The sequence below is a fragment of the Haliotis rubra genome, unplaced genomic scaffold (genome assembly GCF_003918875.1).
Source record: "Haliotis rubra isolate DU_JTF1 unplaced genomic scaffold, ASM391887v1 Scf741, whole genome shotgun sequence".
NCBI classification, from domain to species: Eukaryota; Metazoa; Mollusca; class Gastropoda; order Lepetellida; family Haliotidae; genus Haliotis; species Haliotis rubra.
The window spans coordinates 20,932-41,736 of record NW_025767459.1 but is presented as its reverse complement, the minus strand read 5'-3'; the positions used below and the strand labels follow the sequence as shown (position 1 = coordinate 41,736).

Here is a 20,805-nt window from a genome sequence, read left to right as displayed (position 1 = left end):
GTTCGATGACGCAGGTGATGTACCCGGATGTAGCGATCCTGCGCCGCAATTGTCGCTCGAGGTCGCCCAATACGAGGCGCATCTGCTACCGAATTCTGCCGGCGATATCTCTCCCAGAGCAGTGAAATGGTGCTTTGGTGAACATTCATGCGTCAGGCAACTGCACGTTGAGACTGGCCAGCTTCAAGCAAACCAATGGCGGTATGACGGTTGGCTTCACTTAGACGTGGTATTTGCGTTCATCAACAATATTCCAAATACAGTGAATAATCGACAGACAGTGATCAACCTTTTATACCCATCATTGAGACTATCTGAGGCCCAACTTTCACGTGCAGAGCAAAACCTTTTGTAAAATGAATCACGTTTTAATTCATTGCTACATGAAATTGCTATTTTCATGATGCGTTTCTTTTTGGGGGGAGAGTATACATACATATAAGCGCACGCACGCATAATACACACACACACACACACACACACACACACACACACACACACATACATACATACATACATACACACACACATACATACAAAGTTTAAAGTGTATCAGAGTGTTATATACATCAGGTAGTGTAAACTCACCTCGACCTACAACATAACTTAATGGTGTCAGAAACTGAACATATTAAATTAAGTACAGGATCGAGTGTTATATGCATCAGATATTGTAGACTCATCTCGACCTACAACATCACTTAATGGTGTCTGTAGTTGGTCAAACTAAATTAAGTACAGGATCGAGTGTTATACGCATCAGATATTGTAGACTCATCTCGACCTACAACATCACTTAATGGTGTCTGTAGTTGGTCAAACTAAATTAAGTACAGGATCGAGTGTTATACGCATCAGATATTGTAGACTCATCTCGACCTACAACATCACTTAATGGTGCCTGTAGTTGGTCATACTAAATTAAGTACAGGATCGAGTGTTATATACTCCAGGTATTGTAGACTCATCTAGACCTACAACACCAAATATTGTAATTATAAGTGTTGCCAATTACAGACAGCAAAAGGTGATGCTGTAGATCTAGGTGAGTCTACAAGTCTACAATACCTGATGTATGTAACTCTCTGCTCTGTACTTAACAGAGTATCGCCAATTACATACTTAGTATATATTTATAACAGAGTATAGCACCAGAAAGCTCACCTGGGCGAGCCGCAGCAGTACTTTGAATACGTGGTTCCACAACAAGAGTAAGTGCAAGTCATTGCCTTGGAAGTCCCAAAAAGCTGTTTCTCGTAGCATACTTCATAGGCGCAAGCTGAAAACGATCGAGAAAATAAACTCATCAACTTATACAGGCATGTACATTGTATGACGCGTGGAGTCAGGACAGAGCATATAGCCTAGAAGCCGTTGCGCGGCCGTTTAAAATTGATTTACTCCTGTCTGATATTGCAGCTATAGACTTTCCTTTATGAAACGTAAAACTAATCAATTACACATGAATCATTAAAAACCCGGTGCTTTGTCGAGTCAGTACGACTCCCGAGCAATGGATAAGGGGAACGGAACGAGGACATCGTAAATGATTGCGCTATGATAACCTGAGTTAGTACAGTTGATACAGTAGTATGTCCCCCAGACCCTGAACCACATTATTTTCCTACAGCCTGGCCCTCCCTACAATGCCAAAGCCCTAAATGAAGCAAGTCTAGATTTCCTCAGGTTCTGAGTTTCCCCTCTAACTGGGTCTCCTTTTTAATTTAAATGGGTTTATTTGGTACTATCAAAATTATTTATATTCAGAGACTAAGCTAATATAAATGAAGCAATTCTAGATTTCCTCAGGTTCTCAGTTTCCTCTCTAACTGGGTCTCCTTTTTAATTTAAATGGGTTTATTTGATACTGTCAAAATTATATGTATTCAGACACTAAGCGTTAATCTTGTGTTACCGATAAAATAGATGAACTATCTCCCTACCATGGTAATATCTCCAGACCTACCCAGTAAGAGCAAACAACAGGTACAGTAAGTTATTCAAACGGAAATAGATAACTGTGATATTGGCCTCGAAACACCTCATCAGTCTGCTACTGTGGGTTATTCGACATTTCTACCATAACTAACAATATTGATCCCATTTACATGGATCGACATAACAACGTAACACACCTACACTACCTATGAACTGGGAATCATTCTATAAAACAACCTAAGGTAAATAATTTTAACCTCTGTGGTTACAAGTAATTATAAGTGACTCCAGTGTCACAAAGCAGCAATATAGGTAGCAAACCACAGCGTTGCTATTTTTATGGGTGGGTTGAGGGTACAACAGTAGAGGGTACCACAGGTTGACATTTGAACATCAGTAGCGGGTACCACAGGTTGACATTTGAACATTAGTAGAGGGTACTGCGCATTTAGACAAAACAAGCTGGTTGTCATCAAGTCGTGAACATCATGTTAACTTATACTTACAAATTGTCACCAAGGTAAGGACAACACATCCGATTTGTACACCGTACATTGTAGCAAGTTGGAGGATCGTTGTTTTGGCCACAAGAAGACAGCTGAACGGTTGAGGAAGAATATTGACTACCTACGGGTCGGCCTGTACTATACCATGGCAACTAGGCAACGGTGTTCGGTGGGGCGGCACCACCTTGCACAGCAGGTGTAATAATAGTGCATGTTAAGGCGGATGCATTAAAGTGAGTGAGTGAGTTTGGTTTTACGCCGCTTTTCGCAATATTCTAGCAATATCACGGCGGGGGACACTGCAAATGGCCTTCACACATTGTGTCCATGTGGGGAATCGAACCCGGGGTCTTCGGCGTGACGGGCGAACGCTTTAACCACTAGGCTACCCCAACGCAATGTGTTAAGCCCATTCCCTGTGTCCTTGTGAGATTACTGGAATATTGCTAAAAGCGGCGTAAAACTAAACTCACTTACTCACTCCAGCTGTTTCAACGTGAAAGACATAATCGAATTTGTGAAAGTCAAATTAAAGACTTTGATGTATGGCTTAACGGAAGTATGTACATTAATATATATTTCATCACATATAAATAAAAACAAATTTAAAACACCGTTTATTATTTAAAAATATATTTTAAACAGGATAAATCTTTGATTGTAATGTAGGTGTATGACTTACTTCTTTGTGATGTCAATTTGGCAGGTGACTGGCTTCCTGTTCCTGTTGGGTGTCGGTCTGGCCACAGTGACATGGGGACTGGTGGTGATTGTCCTGCCCAGGGGCTTATGCCACTGTTGGGGCCACAGGAGTTCTAATCACTGTTTGAACAATAATTTTTGAAAATGAAAATCTAGATTTTTTCCTCACCGATTTCGTTCAAATTTGAAATATAAGTTACTCATAACATATAAAAACAATATACGGTTGCAGAAACCTAGATTTTCATTTTCAAAAATTATTTTCCAAACAGTGATTCGAACTCCTGTGGTTGGGGCAGACTCGTACTGAGGCACAGGAGTAAAATTATGTAGTTCTATTTCTTTTAGGAATTTCACCAAACCCAAGATGTGTGAGCAGCGTCCTCCATTACTGTGGAGAAAGAAATACACAAATAAAGCAGATACCACTTTCATATGTGAATTTAGATGCAAGTATAATATGAAATAAGAGTAAATGACTTAATGTGATTTACTAAATTTAAAAAGTAAAAAAATATTAAAAAGATATACCCCTGTTAAATAGCCCAGAGTGAAACAATTACTAGAGTTAGACATAGCAATGACTGTCTACATGAATTATGGGGTGTAATTACTGTAGTTTATAATTCTATCAAACTGAAAATCAAATGTAACCAATATTTTGGAGAATTGTAAGAAATATATGGCTGTATATCTGCAGTGTATAGCTGATTATAAGATGATGTTGTTTAATTGACTTTTCTTGGTTATGACTTGAACTTAGTGTGCTAAATTACGCTTGTCCCAGATTTAGACATCGTTGGATCTTTGGACAAAATACTACATATTTCCGGGTTTGTGGGTTTTTAAATTTTGTTTGTTTTTTCTCTGTGCGTTTGGCACCCGTGAAGAGCCACCTCCTCGTGCTGGGTGCTGGGTAACGCTAAGAGCTCTTCGACCCCCCGTTGTGGACCCGGGGGTATATTTGGTCCACCAACCCGTTTGCCGTGGGTTGCGCCCCTGTGTCGGTGGAGGACGGGAGTCTGGTGGTTGAGGGCACTGGGAGCCTAGAACCGTGTTCCTTTTGCCCAACACACCACTTCGACCCTTACCTCACCTAGACGGGTGGTAGAACTGGCCCGATTCTATCAATCGTCTGGTCACGCCATGCCCTGTGCATGGACAACATTCCTCAGCAATTATTGTACATTTTTGACAATGAATATTATTCTTTGAAATTATTATACTATGTATGTTTGCCTAGAGTCCTATGCCAGAAGGCGGTGGCTCATGGGCCAATCTAGTGATGTTGACCTCCGAATGATGTATGTCTCATATTCCTTGTCATGGGCCGAACCAGCCTGGCATTGAATTGGTAGACAAATACAGCTATTCGTGTCATATTCTCTGGAGTATACCATCCCTGTATCCCTGGTGTCGGCATTTTGGATATCCGGTGCTATTTGACACCGTCCTTGTTGACACTCCATGGTGGGTGGGGAGCAGGGATGGCAAATAATTTTCCTTTCATCATGACTCTCCAACAAGCTGGTTCAACTCGACATGAAAAAAAGCGACGTCTGAACGAACTAGATCGTCCATCGGACACTCACTTAAACGTTGATTCCTGGGCTAGATTTCTAGTGATTGAGGCTACTGATTTTTGCCCATAAAACTGAACCCATTTGCCGTGTCAAAAGGTATCTGGGTCAAGTCAGACAAACCTGTCTTTTCATCTAACAAACCTCCTTCCCCACCTAAAAAACCTACTGCCTCACCCACTATGTCAACGTCTGAGTCTCAGACAGAAATTCAGTCTGAGTCATCACAGATTACTGCTTCGCAAATAGCCACATCACAGCCAGCCACTGATCTAGTGAAAAAGAAGAAAGGAAAACAATTAAATAGGAAAGAAACACCTGTCGTACCTTTACCTTTAGAGGTTCCTTTACAGAACACTTTTGGGCCTCTAGACATGGAGGTGACCCTGTACTCACAGGATAAGCAGGGGGCTTACCCCCCTCACATTCTCGTGAAAGATCGCCAATTGAGCCACCATGACTCAATTGGCCAATATAATTCAATGGAACTGCAGAGGGCTTAAAAATAACTTCAACGAGATACAATTACTCATACAAGATCATCACCCGTCAGCATTCTGTCTCCAAGAGACATATCTTAAAAATACAGATACTTTTAATCTGAGACAGTATAGTGCGTATCATTCTTTTTCTCCTCAGGGGGATCGAGCAACTGGAGGCGCTTCTATTTTGATACATCACGGCGTTATTCATAGCCCTGTCACTCTAAATACGGATCTTCAAACTGTTGCTGTTCGTCTGACTCTGCACGTTGACCTGACATTGTGCAGCTTGTATTTCCTCCCTCTTCTAATATCCGTCAGACAGATCTTCAAAATCTGTACGATCAACTCCCTAAGCCACGTGTTATCATGGGCGATCTTAACGGACACAACCCACTTTGGGGAGGTATCCATACCAACACTAAAGGTAAAATCCTTGAGGAATTCATTTCCGATAATAATTTATGTATTTTTAATGATGACTCAGCCACTTATTTACATCCAGCTACGGGAACATATTCTTCCCTGGATCTATCACTTGCTGACTCCATCTTGTATAATGAATTCGAATGGATGGTACATGATGATCTATGTAGGAGTGATCACTTCCCTGCCATTCTCAAGACAATCAACCCTGGTGATTATCCACCTTTATCGAGAAGGAACTTCGCCAGGGCCGATTGGTCATTATATGAGACCTTATGTGCTGATCACTTAAAACATGATGTATTTGCGAACAGCGAAGATCCTATACAGTTTTTTTCCGAATTACTCAATGACATTGCTGCCCAAACTATACCTAAGTCCTATGCAGTTCCACATATTCGTAAGCCATGGTTTTATAATGAATGTTAACAGGCCAGAAAGAGCAGGAAGAAAGCTGAAAAATATTTTCGGCGACATCCTACTGTCCATAATTTGAATAAAGTAAAATTTTAAATGCCAAGGCTCGACTTACATTTAAACAGAATAAGCGTCGGTCTTGGAGGAAATATGTTTCTAAAATAAATTCACGCACACCGATTTCAAAGGTGTGGAACATGATCCAAAGAATTTAGGGCAAAGGTTCCAAATCTACTGTTCACCATCTGAAGGATGGTGACAATATATTAACTGGTAAGTCTGGCATTGCCAATAAGCTTGGTGAAACTCTCGCCCAAACACTCTTCTTCGTCAAATTACGTCCCTGAATTTCAACAATATCAGAAACAAGAGGAGAAGAAGAGAAATAAATTTTAACTCGGACAATGGCGAAGACTATAATGAATTATTTTCATTACATGAGCTCCACACTGCCCTTGAGCAAGCTCATGACACAGCATCAGAAGCTGATAATATACACTATTAGCTCTTGAAGCATTTACCGGAATCATGTTTGGAAACTCTTCTAAATATTTTTGACACAATATGGACTTCAGGAATTTCCCACCTTCGTGGCATAATGCCATTGTAGTCCCTATACCAAAAAGCCTGGTCGGGGTTATACTGATCTGTCTAATTACAGACCAATCTCTTTAACGAGTTGCGTCTGTAAAACCATGGAACGAATAGTAAATAATCGATTAACATGGTATCTTGAACCCAATAATCTCATAACAAATATTCAATGTGGTTTCAGGAAATTTCGTAGTACCATTGATCATTTGGTACGTTTAGAATCCTTTGTAAAAAATGCAATAGTTAATAAACAACATGCTGTATCAATTTTCTTTGATCTTGAGAAAGCATACGATACCACCTGGAAGCATGGCATTTTGAAGGATTTACATGATTTTGGTTTGAGGGGTCGTTTACCTCTTTTTATATCACAGTTTTTAAAAGACAGGCAATTTCAAGTCCGAGTGGGTTCAACCCTGTCTGACCATTATAATCAGGATCAGGGTGTCCCACAAGGCAGTATTTTGTCTGTAACATTGTTTAGTATTAAGATCAACAGTTTATCCAAGGTTTTAAATGATTCAATTGATGGATCACTTTTTGTGGATGATTTTAACATTTCTTGTCGCGGTAAGAATATGCATACTATTGAACGGCAACTACAGTGTTTAAACGAAATAAATAAATGGTGTCTTGAAAACGGCTTTAAATTTTCTAAATCAAAACTAATTGCATACATTTCTGCCGTAAATATAAACCACATAAAGACCCAGAACTGTTTTGAAATGACACTCCCATCAAGGAGGTAAAAGAGGCCAAGTTCTTAGGTCCCATTTTCGACTCCCATTTAACTTTTCTTCCGCATATCAAATCTCTAAAACTAAATGCCTGAAGGCACTCGATTTATTGAAAGTCGTGTCTAATTCAAGGTGGGGAGGAAATCAAGCTACGCTCCTACACCTTTACAAATCACTTGATTATGGCTCCATCGTATATGGTGGAGCCTGCAAAAAACAACCTAAAACTACTTGATTCTGTCCACCACCAAGGCCTAAGACTTTGTCTTGGGTCTTTTAGAACCTCTCCTATTGATAGTCTCTATGTTGAGGCTGATGAGCCTTCCCTTACCCGCAACGTCGTATCAAACTATCTTTACAGTATATAACAAAACTCTATCCTAACGAGTCTAATCCTGCATTTAACTGTTTTTTCAATCCTTCTAATGAGGAGTTGTACAACAAAAAGCCTTCTCTTGTTCCGCCTCTTGGTTTACAGAATTAAACCATTTCTTTCTGCTGCCGGCATTGAGCTGGAAAATATATATCTCCTTCCCGTCTTCTTTCTTCTCCTCCTTGGCAACTGGTGAGGCCTGAAGTTTAAGAAATCTGAAACTAATGAATTACAGTATAAACAAGAATATAATCAATTAAAAATCAAATATAATACATACAAATCCTTATTTACAGATGGGTCCAAGGACGGTGGCGCAGTGGCATGTGCAACTGTCATTGGATCCAGAACAATATCTTCTAGAATACCTGATAACAGCTCTATATTTACAGCAGAAGCAAACGCCTTCTTAACAGCTCTTAAATATATTCCAAGACATCCCAAACATAAACAATATATAATATTTTCTGACTCTCTTCTTGCCTTCAGGCTATTAAAAATCTCTCTTGCAAACATCCACTTTTAACTGAAATAATCAGAATTATCTAATGATCTTGCTACTGGCCAATGCGACATCGTCTTTGTTGGTTACCCAGCCACGTTGGCATTTCTGGGAATACAATGGCCGATCTTGCTTCCAAGGCAGCACTCAACAAATCTGTGACACCACTTCTTATTCCCTACTCTGATTACAAAGCTTGCATTAGAACTTACATCCGTGATCTGATGCAGAAGAAGTGGGACACCCAAGCAGGTATTAATAAATTACATGCAATAAAACCAACTATCGGTAACACCTACTTGGGTTGTCAGTCCAGATTTGAAGAGGTCATCATACGACGATGTCGTATTGGCCACACACGATATACTCATGAGTACCTATTAAAAGGTGAGGATCCTCCGTTTTGTATCCCTTGTGATGAAAGAATCACGGTCAAGCGTGTCCTGCTTGACTGTGTTGGGATAAGGGATAAGTATTTCAATGTCAAAACATTGAAGGATCTTTTTATAATGTTAGTTCTCATTTAAATAGTTAAATTTTAAAAGCATTTGACTTGTTGACTGATCTGTAAATAGCTAAATATTTTATTATTGGTAGTTTAGATTAGAAACTGAGATTGATAGTGGCTGTACCCTCAAAGGGGTTGAGTAGCGTAAAAATATTGTCCTCCTGAGAGAGTACGTAAGCCCAAAACATTCAAAGTCAAATATAAATTATCACATTTTAAACGTAGTATTTTCGTTATTTTAACTGTTGGCTAAACTGTCCTACAATCGCCAGCGGCCGAAGGGATGGTGTAAATCCAGCTAGGATCCATGCAGGTAGCAAAAGTAATGTAAGTCCCCATAGCTCCTAGTATGGTGATCTACCTTCAGTTGTTGGCGATCTATAGTCCATTTTATATTGTTTTGTCCCCTATAGTTAAAATGTTTTAGATTCAATTACTAGTTTTACATATATATCTGTGATACTCTAGTTGCTTTACTATCCTTTGTCGGCAGGTTTTATAATCTCTCTACATATTCTATTTCAATGTCAAGTGGTCTTGTCACGATATGGCTGAAATATTGCCGATGTGTCGTTAAATAATAACTCACTCACTCACTCCACTCACTCTGTGCGTTTGATTTGACGGGACAGGGTGTTACCCGGGTGTCACAACCAGCCTGTGCATTGTAACTTTGTGTGTATTCTATGATCGATTTTTAGTAGATGTCATCTGACTGAGAAGTGGAGAGGCTGACCCGGGGAAACAGACGTGATGTCATGGGCTTAACAAGAAAAATAATTTCTGGGAGGGAATTCTTGGGATCGTAGATCTATTTCCAACTGAAGTTTGTGGGCCTTTGCGCGCTTCGACAGCGATCTCTAACATTTCGCGTACACGAAAACGACCAGGTCATGGCTGAAAACTGTTATGTCGTGCACACACCCTTCGAGTACAAAAAGTTAAGGTCATCACTGCGCCGGAGTGTGTTGCAAAGCTTGGGTTACATAGCAACAGTAACAAATGTATAGTAGGCGTGCGTTCGTAGCGTCGGTCGGAACTGTGCATAACACGAGTTGTCACGAATGTAGAAATGGTTGGAGAATTGATACTTTTGGCTGTTCCAATCGTACTTCTCGTTGTTTGTTGTTGCTGTTTGCTGTAAGTATCATATATCATTACATCTCAAGGGGTGCATGGTGTAACATAGTCTATGTTCTCGGTAGCCGAGAGCGGCGATGCGGCCCTATGAAGTCTAGACATGATCCTGTATCGCGGCCGTGAACACCACCATCTTTAATCCTATTCAGATTCTAGTGGCCTCTTAGGCCTACCCTCGTTATTTTGAGCTATTTAAAAATATTTCCCACGACTGCAAAGTTGATATCGATGTACTTCCAGATGATTTCCCCGGATAGAAATGTAACTATCATGTTTGTATGAGCATAGAATTAGATAATAATAGTCCAGCTACCCGTTCGATCAAGTCTTGTTTCAACGGTAGCGAGCTGACATGTTCGCATGCGCCAAATTTCTATTGTCCGTTTCTGAGGCATTCGTCACCACTCGCATCTTTCCGTAACCGCTATTCGGCTTGTCCCGGAATAACACGAGTTGGTCACGAACGATCTCGCGTTATTCCGCACTGGTTACGGAAAAGGGGCGAGTGGTGGCGAATGGAATGGAGAGACTTGTCGTTTTCCGATTGGTTATTTTTTTCTGTCAATTATGAGCTATTACTAATTATAGCATGGGATTTTCCCAATGAATAAAATCTATCATGGTTTCGTTTATGCCATACTGCGATTATTTCTTTTATGTCGAGCTAACGGCTTTGATTCAAATCAGTTAGAACAGAAAACAGCTGTATCAACACAATGGCAGATATACCATGGACACTGATCTACATTACTGCGGCAGTTGTAGTGTCGCTAATCTTCATCATCGGTTGTGTGTGTTGTGCGCGGCGTAGGTAAGTACCTTTGAAATTACCAATATTACTTCTCAAGCTAAAACAAATAAAACCAGTGAAATACACAATGCCATGTTTGAAAAGTGGTCCAATGTAACGTATGTTTATATTTGGGATTACACACAAAGTCAGACGCCTAGACTAAGAAAGTGTAGTCCCAAATATAACATACGTTACATTTGACCACTTTCTAAAAATGACATTAACATGAATTTCATAGCTTTCGGCCGTTGGAGCCGTGCCAATTAACATTTATCAGAGACAAAGTCCGCAGTCTAGACTACCAGTTGCCCGACTTCCATTTTTGTGGAAGCCGCGGTGGCTGAGCGGTCTATAGCTAGGCGTCTGACTTTGTGTGCTGGCGATTGGGTGCCTGACTCTGAGGGTGTGGGTTCGAATCCCGGATGGGACTCAACCCAAAAGTACTCGAATCTGTACTTTACTAAGAAATTGTAATCCCAAATAGAACATACGTTATAAATAAAACCAGGTTTGGTCAGAGAGGGCTTTGCTTGAGCCTGACCACCCGATCCATTTAACTTCCCATAATTATACATGTGACGTCAACGTGGATAAGAGATGAAATGCTTTCTTTTCGGGTCTAAACCCCTAAAAAAACTACATATTTATTTATAAATCTCAGTTAACATGAGAATATTACACATTGGTGCCACCTGGCAGTTGGTTATTTGGCATCGCCATTACAGCAGATCCTTAGAACAGTGTCAATATCCCCGTTAGGATGCACGGTTTAACGCTATTTTGAAAATAGGAACTGATTGTAAATAATCTAGTGCACGAAAAGGAATTGTACACCGCAAAATGTTATAGTGTTTCCCCAGGATTATGAAAGGGCAGGGTAGACTCAGAGAAAAAAGGGCACTTTAAAATTCAAAAGGGCATTCAGCAAACAAAAAAGGCACAACAATTAAGGGTTCAATAATTTACTGTGGATGACATAATTTGGGTCTGTTTGGCATGCTTTGATGCAAGTTCATAAATTATTCGTTCATATTCTCCTCTTCTTTCGTGCCTAGAACTTGGCCACACATTTCCTCAAGTCAATGTCAGTAGAAGACTTAGCATTCATGCTGACCATAAGTAGCTTGGTGCACTGGATGACAACCACTTGTCAATGTCATAGCAAACAAGTTCTGAATCTTCTACATCGGGTCTGAAATGCACATACAAGTCAGTTTTATTTCCAGCCAAAATTTATTGTATTTTGTAATTTGGTAATAAGAAAACATCCTTTGAATAGTAAGAAAATAAGAAGAGTAAAAATACGTTGTACTAATGAAAGTACTTTTTCACACACAGAAAAAAATTCACACTTTTATTACATTTCAGTTGAGGATAAATTAGGGTAAAATCAGATAAATATACACAAAAGTTTGGAACAATTATTTTTAATTTTGAAAATCTTTAAGACTAGATATGGAGACAGGTAAAAATTGTCTTTGTTCATTGCAGACACCTTATCCACCACAAAATCTACTAACTTCAAATTAAGTATATATAGAAAAATTAATTTAGTATTTCTACCGATATTTTCGAATATGAAAAACTACATGTACGCAGTGCAAAAAATAAACTTAGATACGTTCAGAAAGACATGTTTGATGTGGCTTCGATTCCTGTGTCTATTTCGTGTAGAATTATTACTTCGGTAATTCGTACATTTACAAAGAGTAAATAAAATTTCAACACATATACCCAGTGCAAATATTAACTATAGCAAACGAGAGGGTTTTGTGTATATCTAGAAAATCGAAATGAGAAATACGTGCTTCCGAAAGATTTCTTTCAGAGCGAGGTCGACTGAACAAGGAGAAATTAAAAGTAAAAAAAACATATTAGAATCTATTCACAATCGTAATTTTAGAGAGGATAACAATCACCGGTGTGTTTTAAATACTTTAGACAAGCATTGAAAAGGAAACGGAAAAGAAAAATATTCGGAATAATCTGAAGTGATCATGTCTGATATGGCTTCCCTTTGTTTCATTCGTTTTTATTTTCTACTCACAAAAAGACTAAAATAAGATATGGACGTAAAAGTATTTACAGCAAAGACAATTCACAAAGATATAAACATTACATAGTGATGAAACCATACTGAGCCATGTCATCCACGTATAGACCCATCCTTTCCCTTGGACAAAAGCGAAACAAGTTAACGAATCGCCTGAACGTCGCAAAAAATACAGCGATTTCAAAATTAGACTTGTGGTTATCTATGGCAACCTGAATGCTCGAAGATACAGGGATGAAGTTTTGCCATTTATCCAGCTTAACAAGCACGTGGCATTGTCTACCAACACGATAACGCAAAGGTCTCATACAGCATATATATACTGTATATTTGCTGTAGAATTGAATACTCTATTGAAATTAAGCAGATGTTTTTGTACATATGCTTTCGTTTTCTTTTCACGTTTGATGAAACACTGTATACTTTCTTTTAAGCACTAGTTTAGTACTGTCCAAACAAATACCGGACAGCTCCCCCACCCCTCTTAGAGACAGGCACACACCTCCCCCCAAGACTATAGAGTTGTCGGCCCTATCAGGGTAGGCTTTGTTCCTGTCAAGAACCTAGCTGTACCTTGCACGAAAGCCTCCGCGAAGATTGGTTTGTTTTGGCCGCACACAGTAATATTCCAGTTATATGGCGGCGGTCTGTAATTAATATGGACCAGACAATCCAGTGATCATGAGGAATTGGGATACGGTGACATGTGTCAACCAAGTCCAGTGAGCCTGACAACCCGATCCCGTTAGTCGCCACTTACGACAAATTCAAAAGGACTTTGTGAGTACAATTCAGGATTGGGAGGTGGGGTAACCTCGTGATTAAAGCGCTCGCTCGTCAAGCCGAAGGAACGGGTTCGATTCCCCACATGGGTACAATGTGTGAAGCCCATTTCTGGTGTCAACAGCCGCGATATTGCTGGAATATTGCCGGGCTAAAACAAGTTATTTCTTGAATGGAAAAATGTCACGAGTATGAAGAAACAATTGCAATATTCCCTGAAATCATTTTCTCATCGGGGCAAGCAAAGTTCAACTGAGGGATGCAACGCGTCAATGAAGTGATCAGTACTGGGCTATCTGACTCGTGTTTGAATACACTTACCTTCTTGGATAGCATCGACACCTCATTGCACCGCTCACCAGCCAAAGGGAGATAACTCTTTGGTGTCACAACTGTTAAGCTAAACCAAGAACAAACACCATGCAGTCGTCACTGAGATTGTTAATGACTGTGTGGAATATGTCATGTGTGACTGGACTCATGGCAAATTACCCTTTGGCTTGAATATTCAGAGATTAGCTGATCAACATGGTATTTACAACTGTAACCCAGTTGATCCTTCTGCTCCTCCGCCTGTCACACCTCCGCGGCTTCTGCTGTAGCCTGGATTGAATTCTGAACTCAATTTAATCGTGAAGAAGAGAATGGACCAAAACATAATAAAAGTGATCACTCAAGACTTTCTGTCTGAAAATTATTCTAAATTTACACATATATACACTGATGCATCGACAGAGCCATCCAATGATCGTACTGCTGGGGCTTTTGGATACCCAATTTATCGATCGCCAAGGTGTTCGGATTCCTGATTATCTTTCTGTTTTGCACCTGAACTTTTGTCCATTTTGCAAGCATTGAGGTGGGTAGATGAACATGACCATGACGCAATTATCTTTACAGATTCCATGGCAGCAATCAAAGCTATAGAAGCTGGAGCAAATGGATCTAGAGATGACATTGTTCATGAGATATTAAAGTTGGATACATCTTAAACATGAAATTACATTGAATGCGACATTGTGTGGGTCCAAGCACATGTTGGAATACATGGGAATGAGATTGCAGATAATTTGGCCAAATCCGGGTTGCAGTTTCTTGAAGTTGATTTATTTAAATTTCAACCAATCCCTAAAGATTTTGAAAATGTTTTATCGAAATCTGTTACAAAGGAGTTGGCAACAGTTGTGGGATACAGGTACTACCGGCCGTCATATGTACAAACTTAGACCATCACTAAAATCTGGTCATAAAATTCGTCGTCGTAAAGGCGTAATGAGGTTATTCTTTCACGTCTCTGACTTGGACACTGTGGGCTAAATGCTTACAGGAGTATTATAGATAAGACGGTCTCTTCTAAATGTGGCCATTGCAATTTGGAGACGCCTGAAAACATCGAACTTTATCTACTTACATGCCCTGGGCATAACAACATAAGACATAATCTCAGAAGTGCTGTACTTGGGGTTGATGATGTATTTTCATTAGAAACAGTTTTGGGCCCCAATATCATGTATGGGTCTGTGCAACGGGCAGTTTTAGATTTTGTCTCGTCATCTGGAAAATATGATGTAATCTAGCCAGGCTCTCGAATGGCTTAGTTCTGTGGTTTTAAATCATTTTAACACTCTGTCATCTGAACCTACTGCTTTTTAATGAATGAGTATTTCATGTTTCAGAAATGGAAGTGATTACTTAATGTTTTCTTTATCCGTAACACAAAGCAGAGGTTATTCGACATATATATACATCTATCAAAAAATTAGTGTTGTCGTTTCTTTTATCTTAACTAAACGATTCCTTTCGGCGATGAAATTACCTATGATTGTTTACTAAATCAAGTCAATGTATTGGGCGCAAATAGGCCTCTTATTGGCCCACGTCGCCCTAAGACTATAAAACCAAACAACCAACCAACTGTTAAGCTTCAAATGATTAAGTGAGTGAGTGTATTTTCATGCCGCTTTTAGCAATATCACGGCTGGGGACACCAAAATGGGCTTCACACATTGTACCCATGTGTGGAATCGAACCTGGGTCTTCAGCGTGACGAGCTATAGCTTTAACCACTTGGCTACCAACCGACGCTTCAAATGATTGAATGTATACGATATACTACATATAGTAGTGTGGTTAATATGTTATATGAGGTTGTCCACTACTGACGTTAAGTTAATTTCATAATGGTTCTATATTTCTCATCCACAGAAAACGGAACACCAAAGCACGAAGTGTCAAGACAAATAGAGGAAACATAAAGTACCAAAAAGGTAAATGTAATGAGACAGTTAAATGTGTTCCATCGTCATCTGCTAATAATTATTGAGATGTATATTGATTAAACCAGAACTCTCAGATTTGTTCCAGTCGTTGTACCTGCGGTAGGTAAACCATGGAATCCTGACCACATAAACCGGTGGTTGATGTTATGAATAAGGTTCGACCTCGTTAGGGCACCCTGACCTGCAATCAGCTAACTACCTGATCCGTTAAGTCGTATTTTGTTGATCGAAACACCTGTTTCCTATGTGTTGAAGGGAGGGAAACAATGTACACCGTTTGTGCATATGAAGGGTTAATATTTAAATATATGTACGTTCTTATGTCATATCTTCGTCGTTTTACGATTTATTGTTTATTTTTAACCAGTTCCGACTTCAAATACCCTTGACCTTCACGGGGAATCTGTTAAGAGTGCGCGGTCTCGTGTTGAAAAGTTCCTGAACGAAAAGAAACAAGGTAAATGTGTGTATGTGTGTTATGTGTGCGCGCGTGCGTATGTGTGTGTGCGCGCTAGTACTAGTTCTCCCGGTGTTACAGTGCCAACTCACTGATATTACGTGCTTCAGTTAACCATGGATCGATACCTTCCCTCAAGTGCTCCTAGCAAACTCCGTTCTAAACTACACAAACCAATGTACACAATGATTGTGACTTCCACAATGAAAATCTTTTCAAAATATTGAAGTTGTTTGTTTTTAAAAGAATATGGAAAAATACCCTACAGAAGTGTACTTCCTTCTGTTCGTCAGTTTAGTTACTAGTCAAGAATCAGAGAGGGCAGGTGCGCAGGTTCCATCTTCTAACGTCTTTTCATATACAGCAGCCAGGCTTCCGAACCACCGATTTTCATGCCCTCTATTAACCAGACAACGGAGACTATATATTTTGTATAACCTGACTGTACTATATACCACCAGAGACCCTAGCACACTAATTAACACCATATTTTTAATTGAATTGCTTTTACACAAATAGGAACATTGTGTGGTTTTATAATATAATTAACTAACACTGAAAACAAATTATGAATAAGGTTTTGCTAAGGGTCCTTTTGTCCAACAGAATGTAATTTAGGTAACAAGCAAACATTATTATGAAAGATTTAGCGAGTTCTTTCCTCTGTCATTTTCAACTTTGGATTTTTTTAATTTTTGGATTGCAAAATATTTCGATTACATAAGAACACAATATCAAAAGTTTCATTTCAAATATGTTTTCTAATGTGTTTTTAAATATACTTTTCATTTATATTTTTTGTATGATGGGGAAATCCAGGTGTATTGTAAAACATTATCTCAGGATTTCCCCACAAAGCTCTCGCATCCCACAGGTTTCTCACAAGGAAATTTGTTATTTTCTTGTGTTAGTGCTGTTATATATACGTAGCCATCCTTTGACCAAAAACGTATCAGATTAAGAAAGAAAAATAGTTACTTTATTTTTTTCGGAAACAAATCATAAGATATTTCAATTTTGGCCAGAACTAAAACCAAACCTATAGCCCATAAAACATCGACTTTTTTTCCAGAACAACGCAGCAGTTCAACTGGCAGGACAAAAAAGACATCGTCAATCATCACAGGGAAAGGGAATCACAGCCGTGACGGGCGTCCTGTTCTGAAGCCGGTCGTCGAGAAACAACTGAGAAAAAAACGGCTACAAGTTAGTGATGACGTTACATTTTACAAATCTTCCTTTTTATCCAAAAAAGCGGGACCCGAGGCTCTGCAGTTCGTTTTGCATTGGGTGCCCTTCGGCCGTGCCATAATCTAATCTAATGATAATTGGTTCGAATTCTTGATTCGCGCCGACTATGACCCCTGATCCTTCAGAATGTCTGGGTTGCTGTCGCAATTAGCTTGCAGAGTTGCGTCCCTTGATCACACCAGGAACCTTAGAATTGTGGCTTTGAATGCCGGTTCACCGTGGATTTCACCGAAGTGGTAAAGGTCTGAGACTGGCGCCATGAGGCTACCTTCTACAATAAACTGACATGGTGGTATAACTGTAAAGTGTTAAAGGCGGCGTTAAACCCATCTCACTCACTAACTTTGTTCGTCAGCACCATACCCACGCACTATAGTAGTTACCATCTGCATCCACCGAAATGTAGCTCGCTCGCTCACTCACTCACTCATCCACTCACTCGCTCGCTCGGTCACTCACTCACTCACTCACGATCCACTCACTCACTCTACAGTGAAATATCAACTGGCCTGAGTGAGTTCTGATGATTGTTCAATATCTGCTGAGTGATATGATGATGCTTTACAAAGATAGGCAACGGGGCGGAGGGATAGCCAAGTGGTTAAAGGGTTCGCTAGTCATGCCGAAGACCCGGGTTCGATTCCCAACATTGGTACAATGTGTGAAGCCAATGTATTGTGTCCTGTGTCACCAACAACGTACAGACGTTAAAGCCCACTCACTCACACACAGACAACCGCAGTATCGAGGTAGGAGATCAGTATTCAAGGATACCGACACACAGTATGTGGGTAAAGCGTTTGCTTTGAATTAACTGAAAAGATTTATGTTAAGCCTGGTGCAGCTTGACCTTTAACAAGAGAGAGTGGTTGATTTCTTTCATGGTTTTTACCCACTTCAAACAATGATTCAGCAATGCTATGGTGGGGGCCACCAGAAATTAACGTGACATATTGGGATTCGAACTCAGTACCGCTTTAGATACCCACCCACGTACCCTGCATCTCAGGAAATGGTGTTGCGTCTGCCTTGATTGATAAACCCTTTAGAAATACAACTGTAATCAACTGTGTACGTGAAACGGGCTTCACTGTAACCATGTAAGGATTCAAACCATTGACTAGGGGAAGCTTTATCTACTGGGTACCCCAGTTCCAATTATGTGATAACATGTAAGTTAGTTAACGGTTTGTTCGTTTGCTTATAGTATTCTTTTCTATTTCAGACACAAAGTGGATCCCAAAATGCGGAGGTCGCATCATTGTCGATCATGATTATTATAATATGGCTTAAGAAGGATTTTATGCTTTTACCCGAATGTGTGTTCGATAGACCAAGCATCAGACCATTACCTAATAATACCAGTATAACCATACCCACATGTGTTCGATAAGGATTGGAAAGCCACATTTACTCTGTGCGCCTAATGGCTGCAAGAGTTGTGTGAACTCAGGGAGTTGAGATTGATACCGTTGAGACTGACATCCAATGACCGAGGGGAAAATACCAGCGTCTTGAGCATGTACAAGTTGCGTGCCTATGTCGCTATATCAATATCCCATAATAATATATTATAATTATAATAATAATGATAATAATAATCATTTTCTGTCCCTTTTGACAGCAATGTGATTGACAAGATTCAGGAAAAGCATGATAAAATTGCGGACTAAAAGCTGATGATGAGCCTTACCAGCCTGACTGTGCCAGGATCACTCGAACCCTCTCTGCTGCATTTTCATCTTTAATCTGTAAAACATAATAATAATAATAATAAATTAATTATACCAGTCCTAATACTCAAAAATAAACATTAACAAATAAAATATATATATCACAAATGCACCACTTAACAACGGATGTAACGATATCAAAAGGACCACTAATTTTAGCTCGTTATAACTGTAGTTCATTATACGAATTTCGACTAAAATGAGCAGTGGTCGGGAAAAGGAAAGAAATGTTTGATATATCAGTTTGTTTGAAGTATTTTGGTTATAAACACGCAGACCAAGAATTCTTTCCGAATAGGGAATATCAAATTGTCAAACAGTTGATAAGCACGTTGTTCCCCGTATTCAAAAGTATGAATTACTAGAAGAGACATTGTCGCGTTGTCGCCCGTACAAAACGATCCAAAAGTGGCATGATTAACCAAAATGTGATAATACGATCAACGCGACATTTTGACCAACTGTCGCTCTGTCGCGCATTCCAACGTTTTGTTTATACATCTTAGATAGGATGTCAACGCGATATAGTTTGACATTGAAAACTGTCGCGATGTCACATTGTCGCCCTTTCGTTGAAGAACAAATATTTTAATATTTCATATTTCAAACCTCGACAAATGGCCAAAATGTTGCATTGTCGCGCTTCCGTTAATTTTGCCATCTTTTCCATACAAACGACCAAGAGAAGACAGTTGAGCGTTTCGGGGGGGCTGTGTATGAAGGAGCATGTACAATTTGAATGACACACACCTAAAAGTTTTACAAACCATAGTGACAAAAATGAAATGAAGTGTTCGGATCCGGTTGTATCATTGCTTCATTAAGTAAGAGCTACATTAAACCCCTAATGCTGCATTAGATTTTGTGACTGACATCATTAAAATCGGCTGTGTCAAACACTTATTAGCATACCATTGTCTAACGAAGTCCTAATGTAAACTGTTTCATTAACCTGTCATTAAATTCCGGGATTCCAGTAAATATTTCCAGTAAGCCCAACAACTCAACAAACTGTCCTCTGAAGCAAAAGGCAAGGACCTCGTTGACAATCTTTCCCTCACAGACGATGCTTACAGAATGTTTTCGCCTTTTTCGTCTTGTAAGTATTTATCAACAGCAAAAGCACGTGTCAGTTTGGCTGTGGGACTTTATAATATATACTTTGTTAGCTTCTCATGCTTCTATCCTGAAGGAACGCAGTAAGAATAGCGCCGAACACAAGTTAAACCAGTAATATATGTACAATACATTATTATCCATGATATGCAAATATTGATTGCGCGAAGACAAGGACGATTCATAATTTAATACTTGGCGTAATGTTTCTCGTTAAAGGCACAATATCACATATTTTCCACGATATTTGGCCTATATTATATATATTGGGGCATACGCACTATTTTTAGCTTCCTATTGATGCAATAAAAACCGTATTATCCGTTACGACTTGCCTGAAATCGATAATTGAAACTTCGAGGCGAACAGCTTCCAAACAAAGTACTCTTGCCATATATGGAGTGTAAAAAATTGCTCCGTACATCAAAAACAGTC

The 20,805-nt window shown here is 39.5% G+C and overlaps 2 protein-coding genes across 4 annotated transcripts in view; one reads left to right on the top strand and one right to left on the bottom strand.

Annotated features, from left to right (window-relative positions):
• LOC124259912 (protein shisa-4-like) overlaps window positions 1-2,621 on the bottom strand; it is a 69,472-nt gene extending 66,851 nt beyond the window's left edge. For 2 of the 3 annotated variants that reach the window (XM_046694138.1, XM_046694139.1), the window contains exons 1-2: window positions 2,445-2,611; window positions 1,165-1,279 (exon numbers count right to left, since the gene is read on the bottom strand). In XM_046694138.1, the coding sequence (XP_046550094.1) occupies window positions 1,165-1,279; window positions 2,445-2,493 (164 nt within the window). In that variant the 5' untranslated portion in view covers window positions 2,494-2,611. Of the gene's footprint in view, window positions 1-1,164; window positions 1,280-2,444 lie in introns of all 3 variants that reach the window. The other variant, XM_046694141.1, reaches the window with a different exon arrangement.
• Window positions 2,622-10,497: 7,876 nt separating this feature from the next.
• On the top strand, window positions 10,498-17,587 carry LOC124259900. The gene is made up of 4 exons (XM_046694127.1): window positions 10,498-10,716; window positions 15,740-15,801; window positions 16,181-16,270; window positions 17,343-17,587. Exons 1-4 carry the CDS (start codon window positions 10,622-10,624, stop codon window positions 17,585-17,587), a joined length of 492 nt encoding a protein of 163 aa, XP_046550083.1. The 5' UTR covers window positions 10,498-10,621.
• The last annotated feature ends 3,218 nt before the right edge of the window (window positions 17,588-20,805 follow it).

Excerpts from the sequence above, each read along its gene's own strand:
- LOC124259900 (XM_046694127.1), top strand. The coding sequence starts at position 10,622 with ATGGCAGATATACCATGGACACTGATCTACATTACTGCGGCAGTTGTA. Across the intron at positions 10,717-15,739 it reads GTGTGTTGTGCGCGGCGTAG|AAAACGGAACACCAAAGCAC; the intron begins GTAAGTACCTTT and ends TCTCATCCACAG. Across the intron at positions 16,271-17,342 it reads CCTGAACGAAAAGAAACAAG|AACAACGCAGCAGTTCAACT; the intron begins GTAAATGTGTGT and ends CTTTTTTTCCAG.